This window comes from Archocentrus centrarchus, chromosome 23 (assembly GCF_007364275.1).
Source record: "Archocentrus centrarchus isolate MPI-CPG fArcCen1 chromosome 23, fArcCen1, whole genome shotgun sequence".
Lineage (NCBI taxonomy): Eukaryota > Metazoa > Chordata > Actinopteri > Cichliformes > Cichlidae > Archocentrus > Archocentrus centrarchus.
The window spans coordinates 19,145,916-19,157,167 of record NC_044368.1 but is presented as its reverse complement, the minus strand read 5'-3'; the positions used below and the strand labels follow the sequence as shown (position 1 = coordinate 19,157,167).

Genomic DNA, 11,252 nt, shown 5'->3' with positions numbered 1-11,252 from the left:
TTCAGCACTGAATTATAAAGATATGTTCAGACATCTTAAATGGCTTATAATGTAAGTGCGACCAGAAACACTAATTCATACAAACACTAACATTCATATTCTTGCTTTTAACCTGTGAAGGAAAAGTCACACTGATATGGAAGAGCTTGCGAGCTGCTTAGTCAGTACATAAATGTTGCACAACTTTAATTCAAAGCAGTGGTAGTTTGCATTTTCAAAAGAAATCTCACACATATTCTGCTTCTAAATTGCATTTCTTCTATAAGACCATAGGGAAAAAAAAGGGTTTAATTTAAAAAGAAAAAAAAACATAACTGCATTTTTATGAGGAATTGCTTCTTTTTGGCAAATCCAGCTCAACATCAGAGAAACCAGGATTAGGATTCCCAAACTTGTTCTCCCTGTCCTTTTTCAGGTCAAACTCTCCTCTTCTTCTCATGGCCTGAAAAGGGAAGAACACAAAGCAAAAACTCAGGAAGTGAATCTATCATAAATGATATTTCCTTATTGCAACAGTACTTACTCTGTCTTTGACGAATTTAAAGAAGTAGTAAAGACTCGTGTCTTCTTTCGTCAACCTGAACCTGGATTCTACTTTCAGCTTCCAACCTCCTGAAATGTTCATTAAAAACACACAAAAAACTTCAGTACAAAGCAGTGTAACAAAAATGTGCTGAATAAAATGTTAATTACCTGTGAACACGCTGACTATCAGTCCCACACATATAGTTATAATGGTTCCTATTGGACTGAAGTAAAGGTAGGAGAGTGAGTACCAGTCTGCCAGCACAGTCCTGCCGATGGGAGTAAAAGAGTAAAATTTAAGCAAACCTTGAATGCCTCTAGTTTAAATGGCAAATAATATAAAACTACACTTACTTGTTATTGATGTGTACTGGGGCTGTTGTGGTGGAGCTCGGATGTGTCGGTAGATGAGTGGTGGTCCAGCTGAAGCTGTCCGTCGTGGTAAAGTTACAGCCTTCAGTGGTCAGTGACAGAGGCCGACTCATTTCAGGAGGGGGAGGGTATATCTGAGCTCCGATGCCCACCCACAGAGACACAGCCAGCCCCAACACAACACCCGACAAAGCTCCCTAGAAGACATTTTAACCCGTAAGAGCCCACATGCATTTCTCTTTGAAGCAAATTTAATTCAGAATTTTGAAAATCTTTCTAAATAACATTTATTCAAGAAATTTTCCAGAAAAATGTTATGGGTTAATGAGCGCAATTTCAATTTTCTGAGAAAAAGATTAAAAAAAAGATATACAAAAGATGAGATGAAACCTTAATTAAATAATAGAGACATTAATGTTCTTTTTACTATTGGCTCAGGTTACTGGAGTTACAATATCACTAAATCGCGACCCCAATTCCAAAGTTGATATTATGTGTTAATGCGTAAATCCTAAATAAAAAATCCAGTGATTTGTAAATGCCATAAATCTATATTTTGTAAAAGAACATAGAAATCATATTAAATATTAAAATTGAGACAATGTACTATTTTAAGAAAAAAATAAAGTCATTTGGGCAAAGATGTTAGGACAGGTCTGTGTGTACCACTGTGTTTCAGTAACACTTACTTTGTTGCCCTGGTCATTTTTTTGATGCATTGCTGCCATAAAAGTCAAAATGAGCAGATATTTTTTTATGAAATGGTCAAATGTCCGAGTTTAAACATTTGATATGTGTTCTTTATTCCGTTTATGAGATTTGCAAATCATTGCTTTCTGTTTTTACTGTGTCACAACTTTTTTGGAACTGGGTTTGTACAATTAAATGAGGATATACTTACCTTTGCAGTGGCAAATGGACAGAGAACTCCCAATGTGAACAGTCCAAGTAAAGGACCACCAATGATCCCAAATATACTGATGACTGCCTGTTTACAGGAAAACACATATCTGCTAAGCTGCAGACGCCATTCTCATAAATTATAAATTTGATCATTAACACATGTATACAGGCTGTAGTAGTGTTTCTTATTTGAACAGCCAGACTATGAAGTTTACATGCTGCCAGATTTGCTCTACCTGGAAGATCGGTCCAATAAGTGAGGCCAACCCAGCCATCCCAATGCATAAAACCCCATACAGGAGGCCTGTAAACAATAATGGAAAATAATTTGGAATTCTCACCCTTAATTGTTTCTTAACAATTTTTTTACTGAATCTTTTTCCACTGAAATACTAAAAGGATTCTCCACTTACTCATTCCTTTTGAGATCCATGACAGCTGGTTCTCTGACATGCGAGCATATGGTTTTATTAGGTCCTCCACTGTCACTGCAGCCAGTGCGTTGATGCTGGAAGAAACTGTGCTATGGGTTGAAATAGTGAGAAAAGCCGAGAACAGTCCAATCAAAGAAGTGCCATCATAAAACTAGCCTGTCTCTACAGACAGCAATCACAGCATTGTTCTATAAGCTGCTAAAAATGGCAGACAGTAAACACTAAATTCTCATTTTTATGTTCAATCTGTTTAGAGTAATAACTTTAATGATCAATAACCTTAAAGATCCACTGAACGCTGCTGCCACAAACAGTCCAGGAAGGCCAGGATAGTCTCCCAAGATGTCCATCACCAAATAAGGCATGAGCTACAGAGGGACAGCGTTACTGGATTAATGGATCAAGAGGGCAGGAGGGTCACACTAATAACTGTCAATTCAATTGTGAACAAACGGTGAAGGAATACTAACCTTTACTAATCTTTAGTAACATATACATTTTGTTAAGTGGAAGTGGCGCAGTGGTTAGGCGCTTGCCTTGCAGCTGGAAGGTTGCAGGTTCGAGCGCCTGTCCCTGTGCTGCATTGTGTCCTTGGGCAAGACACTTAAACCACATTGCCTAACGGTAGCACCGGTCTCTGGCTGCGTGACCGCAGATGCTCGTCTCTGGATGAGTGATCTGGAACGATCATTTCGTTGTGTGCCTTTTGCGCACAATGATAATGAGTTGAATCTAATCTAATCTAATTTTGGTACTTTACAGTTGTGTAAAGTTTTATCCCCTGTTCTCATTCCCAAGGTTTCAAACACTGTTGATTCAAAGATGATTGTGTCTCAGAGATTAACACACAGTGTACTTTGGCACTGGTGCCATTACACAGTTTCATAGCAATAGTGACTCTAACTCTCAACTCTTGATATATGGACCTTGGTTGGGGCACCTTGACATCACAGTTTAATGAAGTGGGTACCCAGTCTTGAGCCAGTCCTTATTTCTTTATATGTTGCTAGGCAAATGAGTGCAGAGCTTTATTGACACATGTCTGGAACATAACTGGATAATATAGTATACAAGTCAATTTTGTACAATTCTAATGAGCTTGAAATTCAATATTTGGTATGAGCACCTTTGTTCTTCCACACCGCCTGAACTCCGTGAGGCAACTTTCTTCTCATTTCTTTAAGTAGTCCTCAGGAAAAGTTGTCCAGGCTTCTTGAAGGACATTCAAAGCTCTTCTTTGGATTTTGGCTGCATTTTGTTCTGTTCTCTATCAAGATGATCCCACACAGCTTCAGTAATGTTGAGTTCTAGGCTCTGGTGAGGGCAGTCCATGACTGGTAGTGTTCTATTGTTCTTCTATCCAAGTATGCTTTAACTGCACTGGCAGTGTGTTTGGGATCATTGTCATGCTGGAAAATAAAGAGCCATTGCCAATCAGATCCATTCCAGATGGTATTACATCACCATGACAGAGCCTCCACCATGTTTTATAGATGGCTGCAGACACTCGTTGTTGTGTCTCTCTCCTGACCTCCTCCATACATGTTGACATCAGTTTGAACCAAAACATTTCAAATTTGCATTTATGAGTCCATAAGACTTGTTGCCGTACCTCAGGCTTTTCTCCCTGTTTCCCTTCCTTTAGAATGGATTCTTGACAGCCACCCTCTCACTGACATCCTTTTCATTCAGTAGATGGATCAACTGAAGAGCCGTCTCTGAGGTCTTGTGTCAAGCCTTTGCTGTTTTGTTTTGTTTTTTCTATTTTTTAATGACATGGCTTTTGGATACTGTTCATTTGCTGTAGCTGTTTGGTTTTTTTTGGTTTTTTTTTAGGTCCACCACTTCTTTTCTTTTTTATCATCCACCCTGCCCAAGAGGTAATACTGCACACCATACCAAGATGCTCCAGGTCTTGGCATGGTCTGGTCTGGCTCCTTGGAAGTCATTGGGTGGATGCTGGTTGGGGGAGGCAAACTTTCAATCTTGGCATCTCTTGTGTGTGAGTGTGTGTTTGTGATTTGTTATGCTGTAACTCTCCGTGCATCTCTCAGTCATACCTGATCATGTGCAGAAATCAGTCCAGATGTCCAAGGGTCACAGCTTTTGTAGATGGAGTAAAGAGACATGCCCGCAAACACTGAACATAGCAATATGGCCCACAGGCCTAACAGGTTGATGTACAAAGAACTGAAGAAGAAAGACAGAAAATAAATGGATTGAAATATGAAAGAATTGCTGTATTTGTCTCTGTGGTGTAATATTATGAGTATGACTAACCATCATTTCTAAAAACACGTTTGTTGTTGAGAAGCTAAAAAGAAAAAAAAATGCTAGGTTTTTCCTTTGTAAATGCTTTTTTTTCCCTCTCTGCAAATGCATCCTATAATAAAACAGGACTCACAATCTAGCATGAGTGATGCTCTTGCAGGAGATGTATCGCTGAACCTGGGACTGGTTGGTCCCATATATACTGGTCCAAAGAAATGTTCCTCCAATGACAACAGTCCAAAAAGTGTGTCTTCTCAGAGGGTTTGTGTCAAAGCTAATGAAACATAAAAAGTGCCAGAAATCACACTGATTGGTTCTGAATTCATCAGTTAGGTTAGCTAATCTCCAATGGGCACCATTCACAAAGGTGAATGAGTTTACCAAATGTGAAATCACAAGCAATAAACTAGGGATAGAGACAGTATGAGAGATGACATTTCTACATAAAAGATAGCTGTCTTAACTTGTCATTACCAGCAGATCCCATAGATCTTGAGTGGATTACTAAGTGGTCAAATCGAGTGATTTTTTTTTGTTGAACACGCCCTCTGTGCTACAAGGAATGAACATATCATGACCTCCAAATTCAGGTAAGAAACTGCTGTAGTGCTTAGCCACTGTACATGTATATTACAGTATGAAAACTGCCAATGTAAAATATGTTGTTAGTGTAGTTCTTCTGTTGAGAGTTCACTCTTGTCACTCTGCTAAAGTGAACATTCATTTTAATATTTGGGTCAATACTCACTCCAAAAAGTTGATTCTCCCTCCATGCTGTGAATCTGAAACAATAGTGATGACTCCACCTTGTAAGATCACAGACCTGATGACGACAGACAGGAAGCCTGCGAGCATTACACCAAGCTGGAGGAAAAAAATTAGATACTTTTAGTTTGCTTATCAAATATATATGGAAAAACTGCTAAATTATTTTACTCATCAACACAAGCAGGAAATGTTCGTGTTTTGAGTGAAATGTGGCTAAGCAAAGATTAATTTCTTGCTGACGTGGCATACAGTTGCTATTTATGAAACATCAGTGTACAGTGTTGTCACTCTGTGACCAAAGGAAGCATGAGACATTGCAGGTGATCCCTGATTTAGTCAGTACCACACCAACCGCATTATTATTTCCCCGACAAGCCTACCTGAAACACATCTGTCCACACCACTGCCTTTAGACCACCCTGTAACAATGCAGACCAAAATCAGATTTCAGAAAGGGCCGCTACACTCAAAGACAGATGTTATTTCCATATGTAACCATTTATACACGGTGGCATGGCTCTGTTCTAGGACCTTCAAGCACCAAACAAGCATTAATGACAACAGATATTGATTACAATTATTATGTCAGACATAACATCAAAGGGTGCTGTTGAAGAGTGCAAAAAAGTGGGTTGCAAAGCAGCTTGCATCCCTACTGTGTAACAGTGCATTTGGCTAAAGCAGCTTAAATAGTGCACACTATATGAGATTTGCCAGATGTGTAGAAGTGCATCAGCTGAGCCATCATGTAATGTGGTATGACACTAAGATCAGCTGATCGGCTGTGAGTGGGGCTGAGCTTCACTACCTGAACTAATGCTTTGCTCCATTTAAAAATTCTGGACAAAAAGCCCAGTGAGATTTTAAAAACTAAAGAAGAAGAGGGGAAACAAAACATAAAAATGCATTTTAATTTTGTGCACAGTGCACAGCGAATTCATGCCAATGGTGTTACATACCACTGTGCAGTAAAACGTACACACCACTCCTGTTGAAATTACTGCGCCCCACAGATTCATCCCAGTCACTGAGGAATGAAACACTGGTCACTCAACTGGATAAAATGGAGTAGCGGTAAGTGCCTTCATGCAGGAATGTTTTATGAATGTGACCACTGTGGACTGAAGGCAAACATACCTTGGCTTAAAGCAAGAGCTGGAACATAAATGACAATTCCACTGTAGAGGATCTGTCACACAGAATATATCATCAGTTCCAAAAAGAATAAGCACCAAGTGACTGATACGTGGTTTTACCCACATAAGTCAAAACCCTGTAATTATGTGTGGACAGGCTTCTTACTCACAGTTTGAACAATGAAGAGCAGTGTGCCCAGCAGACGGGCTGCTCTGTTAAATCGCAGCTCCAGATACTTCAGAGACATGACAGAGATGGAGAGACAAAATAAGAGTATCAGTGAGGTGATGCATTTCTAACCTGTTCTTCATCTCTATTCAACATTGTTCATCAAATGTGCACAACAGATAAACCAGACCACTAATCAGACCATTCTGTGGACCAGAAACACTCAAGTTGTATTTCTAGAAGAGAGATTCTTCAACTGAGTCATTAATGAGAAATCCTGTGACAGAACCGCAACTTGAAAAACCATACTGCACAATATTACAGTAGCCCCTACTCTCTTTACAAGCCGCTTCAGGGTTGCTTTACCTTTTACTAAGTCCACTTGGACATATTATATTTTTGGAGCACAGCCATATCTTTCTCACTCAACAAAAAGGAAGTACTCTGTATTGTTTCAGTCATTTTTACCAACCCTAACACCGACCTTTATATTTGCACAGTAATGCAACAGTGATCAAATATCTGGGTCCCTTTCTCTACAAGTTTTTAAATTATCTCTCTACATACATATCTCATTCCTATAAGAATAGAGTCTAGGCGAATTGCAAAAAAGAAGTGAGAAATCCACACAACGCACCACCAACATGGGTCTGAAAAAAGAAAATGCACTTATACCTCGAAAGTACTGGTGAGTTCCAGCTTGTAGAAGATGGGGAGAAAGACCTCAGATGTGACCAGCATTGCTATTAAATAGGAGAGGCTGTAAAATCCAACAATGGCTCCATATTGGTATACCTACAGAGGGGTCATATGTGTTATTGTAGTCATGAAAACAAATAAAAGCCCACCCTTAAGTCCACCCTTTATTGCCCTCTGCTTCTACCTTACCTCAGCTGGAAAGGACAGCACTGTGATGGCTGACATGAAGCTGGCAGTCAGGGACAGGGAGACAGGCAGGGCCGTCAGTGTGCGGCCCCCAGTCAAGAAGTCTCCGGGGCTTCTCTGGCTCCTGTCCACCCAGGCATAGTACATCCCGACAGCAGCGGACACCACCAGCATGAGAGCAAACACCACATAGTCTGCTACTGCAAAGGATGTAGCTACCATTTTAGTCAAAGTTGGAAACAAAGCTTTGAAATTAATTCAGAAAGTTCTTCAAACTCTCCCACGTGACAAACAGGTCGCTGTGAACAGATGGAAGTCCTGGCACATAACCTTCTCACTCAACACTCAGGCTGAAAGCAAAATCACACAACGACCCTATGAGTGTGTGTGAGGGAGGCAGGGAGGGAGGAGGACAGGTAAACACACACACACACAGAGAGAGAGAGAGAGAGAGGGAGTATTCCAGGGAAGTACACCGGTCAGCAAATGTTTGTGATATCAAGTCTTCGTGACTGCAGTAAAAGTATTTTTTATCAACCCCGTGCTTGTGTTTGAAGAGGTTTGTGAGTACAGAGCAGTTTGTTTATGGTGTGAAAACAATCATGTTTCATCCTTTTGTTGTCTCAGCATTGCTGCCCTTTCTGCATAAGAAAGAAAATGCCTTCAAATCATTACTGTACAACAATGTAACCCTAACTGGAAGTGTTTTTGAGAATTCTTGAAGTGTGCGCCGGAGCTTTGGATAAGGGATGGATGCCTCAGAATTCAGCAAAGCAGATAAAGAAAACAGGAAGGAACTGGAGAGGTTGTGTAAAATGTGATTTTACTGATAGTTTTGTGATTGTGGGGAAGGTGAAAGCTGTGGGACTGGAGGTTTCTGGATTTGAAGCCTTTTTGTTGCTGCAGGGTGTGACAATTAGTCTACAGTTTTTCCAACTTTATCCTGTAATATGAAAAATCTTTTCTGAAGTAAACCCTTGTGTGGTATTCATTATTCATTCACATTGTCATGAAACGCTGTAGCAGGCTGGTTGAGGATCCCAGTGCAGGACTCGGAATGGGGCTGAACTTTTATTTACTGGAACTCTGGACAGAGCTGGACGGGGCCAGCCGAGCAAATTACAAAACACATTGAGCAAACAGGCAGAGCACACAGCGGGCAGGAACTGACAACAAGAGGAAAATATCTCCACACACAAGGTAATCATAGAGATCGGACACACCAGGGAAAAAGAGCGAAACAGAATCGCACACTAACGAGACAGAGGAGGCAAAACTGAATACAAGACAGACAAGACTGATGTTAACAAAGTAAAACAGGAAGCAACAAACTGAGACCCAGACTAAGAGACATGAACTAGATGTAGAGGAACAAGACAGACCTGGGGACACAGAGATGGAGACGAAACCAGACAGAAACATCAGGGAGTCGGGAAATATAACTTGAGCAGTCACCAACAAACTAAATCAAACCAGATTTTCAAATAAAATTTCTTATCTGATATGATTGTCATGGTCCTGGGCCAGTGGCCCAGTGTTTTTTGTTATCTTTTATATTTGTCCTCAGTTTGTTATTTCTAGTTCCTTGTGTTCCATGTGTCAGGTCTGTGTCCTTGTTCCCCCGTCTGACTTCCTGTTTTATTTTGCTAGTCATTTGGTCTCTGTCTGGCATGTTCAGTTTTGCTTCCCTTGGTCTTGTCATTATGATTAGTATTTCCTGTGTTTCCCAGCTGTTCCCACTCCCCTCGTTATCCTCGTGTATTTAGGTCCGGTGTTTTCTTAGCCTGTTGTTGCGTCGTTGTCATTTGCGCCCCTGCTGTGTCCCTTCTGTGTTTCTCTATTGTTCTTGGAATCAAGTTTGGTTATCATCCTGTTTTGTTGTATTTGCCTCTGACTGTGTTCTGCACACGCCAAATAAAGGCTGAATATCATCTTACCTCGTCTTCCGTGTTATGCATTGGGGTCCACTTCCTGCCTGCCACACAGCCGTTCCATGACAATGATTTCTGGCCCAATCCAAGTCATTTAGTGTTGTTTATGGGAATTTTTGACCATTCTTCCAGAAGCACATTTGTGAGGTCAGACACTGATGCTGGATGAGAAAGCCTGGCTCACAGTCTCCACTATAATTCATCCCAAAGGTGTTCTGTCAGGTTGAGGTCAGGACTCTGTGCAGGCCAGTCAAGTTCTTCCACACCAAACTCACTCATCCATGTCTTTATGGACCTTGTTTTGTGCACTGGTGTGCAGTCATGTTGGAACAGGAAGGAGCCATCCCCAAACTGTTCCCACAAAGTTGGGAGCATCAAATTGTCCCAAATGTCTTGGTATGCTGAAGCATTAAGAGTTCCTTTCACTGGAACTAAAGGGCCGAGCCCAACTCCTGAAAAGCAACCCCACACCATAATCCCCCCCTCCACCAAACATCACACTTGGCACAATGCAGTCAGACAAGTACTGTTCTCCTGGCAACCACCAAACCCAGAGTCGTCCATCGGATTGCCAGACAGAGACGTGATTCATCCCTCCAGAGAACACGTCTCCACTGCTCTAGAGTCCAGTGGAAGCGTGCTTTACCCCACTGCATCTGACACTTTGCATTGTGCTTGGTGACGTAAGGCTTGGATGCAGCTGCTCAGCCATGGAAACCCATTCCATGAAGCTCTCCATGCACTGTTCTCGAGCTAATCTGAAGGCCACATGAAGTTTGGAGGTCTGGATGACTGACTCTGCAGAAAGTTGGTGACCTCTGTGCACTATGAGCCTCAGCATCTGCTTATCACTTTGTTGTAATACCACTAACAGTTGACTGTGGAATATTTAGCAGTGAGGAAATGTCACGACCGGACTTGTTGCACAGGTTGCATCCTATCATGGTGAGAGAATACTTTTGGCAATATAGTGTACATTAAAATGAGACAAGCTGATCAAAGGTGCACCGTAAAAAAAAATTAAATGAACACTTTTAATTAAAGTTTAGCACCAAGTTTATTAAACCGCTGGGATATTGATCTGGGGACTAAGTAGCAGAGGGGGGTGTTAATCAGTTTCAGATGCTTGGTGTTCATGAAATTAACAACAGGTTAGGGTTAGGGTTATAACCCTAACCCTAACAATGAGACAATCCCCAAAACAGGAATGGTTTTACAGGTGGAGGACACATTCTTCCCTCCTCATCTTTTCTGACTGCTTTTCACTAGTTTTGCATTTGGCTGGGGTCAGCGTCACTGCTGGTAACATGGACAGATAGTCCAGCTCCCGCACATCAATACGTGCCATTACCAAACGGTTTGCTGTGTCTCCCAGCACAGTCTCAAGAGCACAGAGGAGATTCCAGGAAACAAGCAGTTACTCTAGGAGAGCTGGACAGGGCTGTAGAAGGTCTTTAACCCATCAGCAGGACCGGTATCTTCTCCTTTTGCAAGGAGGAACAGGATGAGCACTGCCAGAGCCACAAAATGACCTCCTGACAGACCTCGAAACAGCTTTGTTTTTACACTCAGCTCTCTTCACCACAATGGACCTGTGCAATTTCTGCATCGCTGTAGCCGCAGCCCCAATCCGTCTGTCAATCCCCCACTCCCCGCACTCGTGAACAAGTACCATCCATGCATGCATGCATGCATCCATCCATCCATCCACCTTCTTCCACTTATCCTTTTCAGGGTCGCAGGGGGCTGGAGACTATCCCCAAGATACTTAAACTCCTTCACTTGGTGCAGCAAGTTTTTCTGATGTACAATTTCCTGACGCTTTAATATGATTCTGTATTTTATTAGCATTGTTTAT

General features: G+C 41.4%; 1 protein-coding gene across 1 annotated transcript; it reads right to left on the bottom strand.

Annotated features, from left to right (window-relative positions):
- Positions 1-314: 314 nt before the first annotated feature.
- On the bottom strand, positions 315-7,685 carry slc5a8 (solute carrier family 5 member 8). The gene is made up of 17 exons (XM_030720015.1): positions 7,467-7,685; positions 7,254-7,373; positions 6,580-6,645; positions 6,411-6,462; positions 6,233-6,300; positions 5,654-5,692; positions 5,254-5,369; positions 4,639-4,779; positions 4,295-4,424; positions 2,514-2,602; positions 2,214-2,323; positions 2,037-2,104; positions 1,799-1,885; positions 917-1,094; positions 694-831; positions 524-612; positions 315-442 (listed from the first exon to the last, which is right to left on the bottom strand). The coding sequence occupies exons 1-17, from the start codon at positions 7,683-7,685 to the stop codon at positions 323-325; spliced, it is 1,830 nt and encodes a 609-aa protein (XP_030575875.1). The 3' UTR covers positions 315-322.
- Between the last annotated feature and the right edge of the window lie 3,567 nt (positions 7,686-11,252).

Excerpts from the sequence above, each read along its gene's own strand:
- slc5a8 (XM_030720015.1), bottom strand. The coding sequence starts at position 7,685 with ATGGTAGCTACATCCTTTGCAGTAGCAGACTATGTGGTGTTTGCTCTC. Across the intron at positions 4,780-5,253 it reads GGGAGAATCAACTTTTTGGA|CTTTGACACAAACCCTCTGA; the intron begins GTGAGTATTGAC and ends ATGTTTCATTAG. Across the intron at positions 2,324-2,513 it reads GCGTTCAGTGGATCTTTAAG|CACAGTTTCTTCCAGCATCA; the intron begins GTTATTGATCAT and ends TTCAACCCATAG.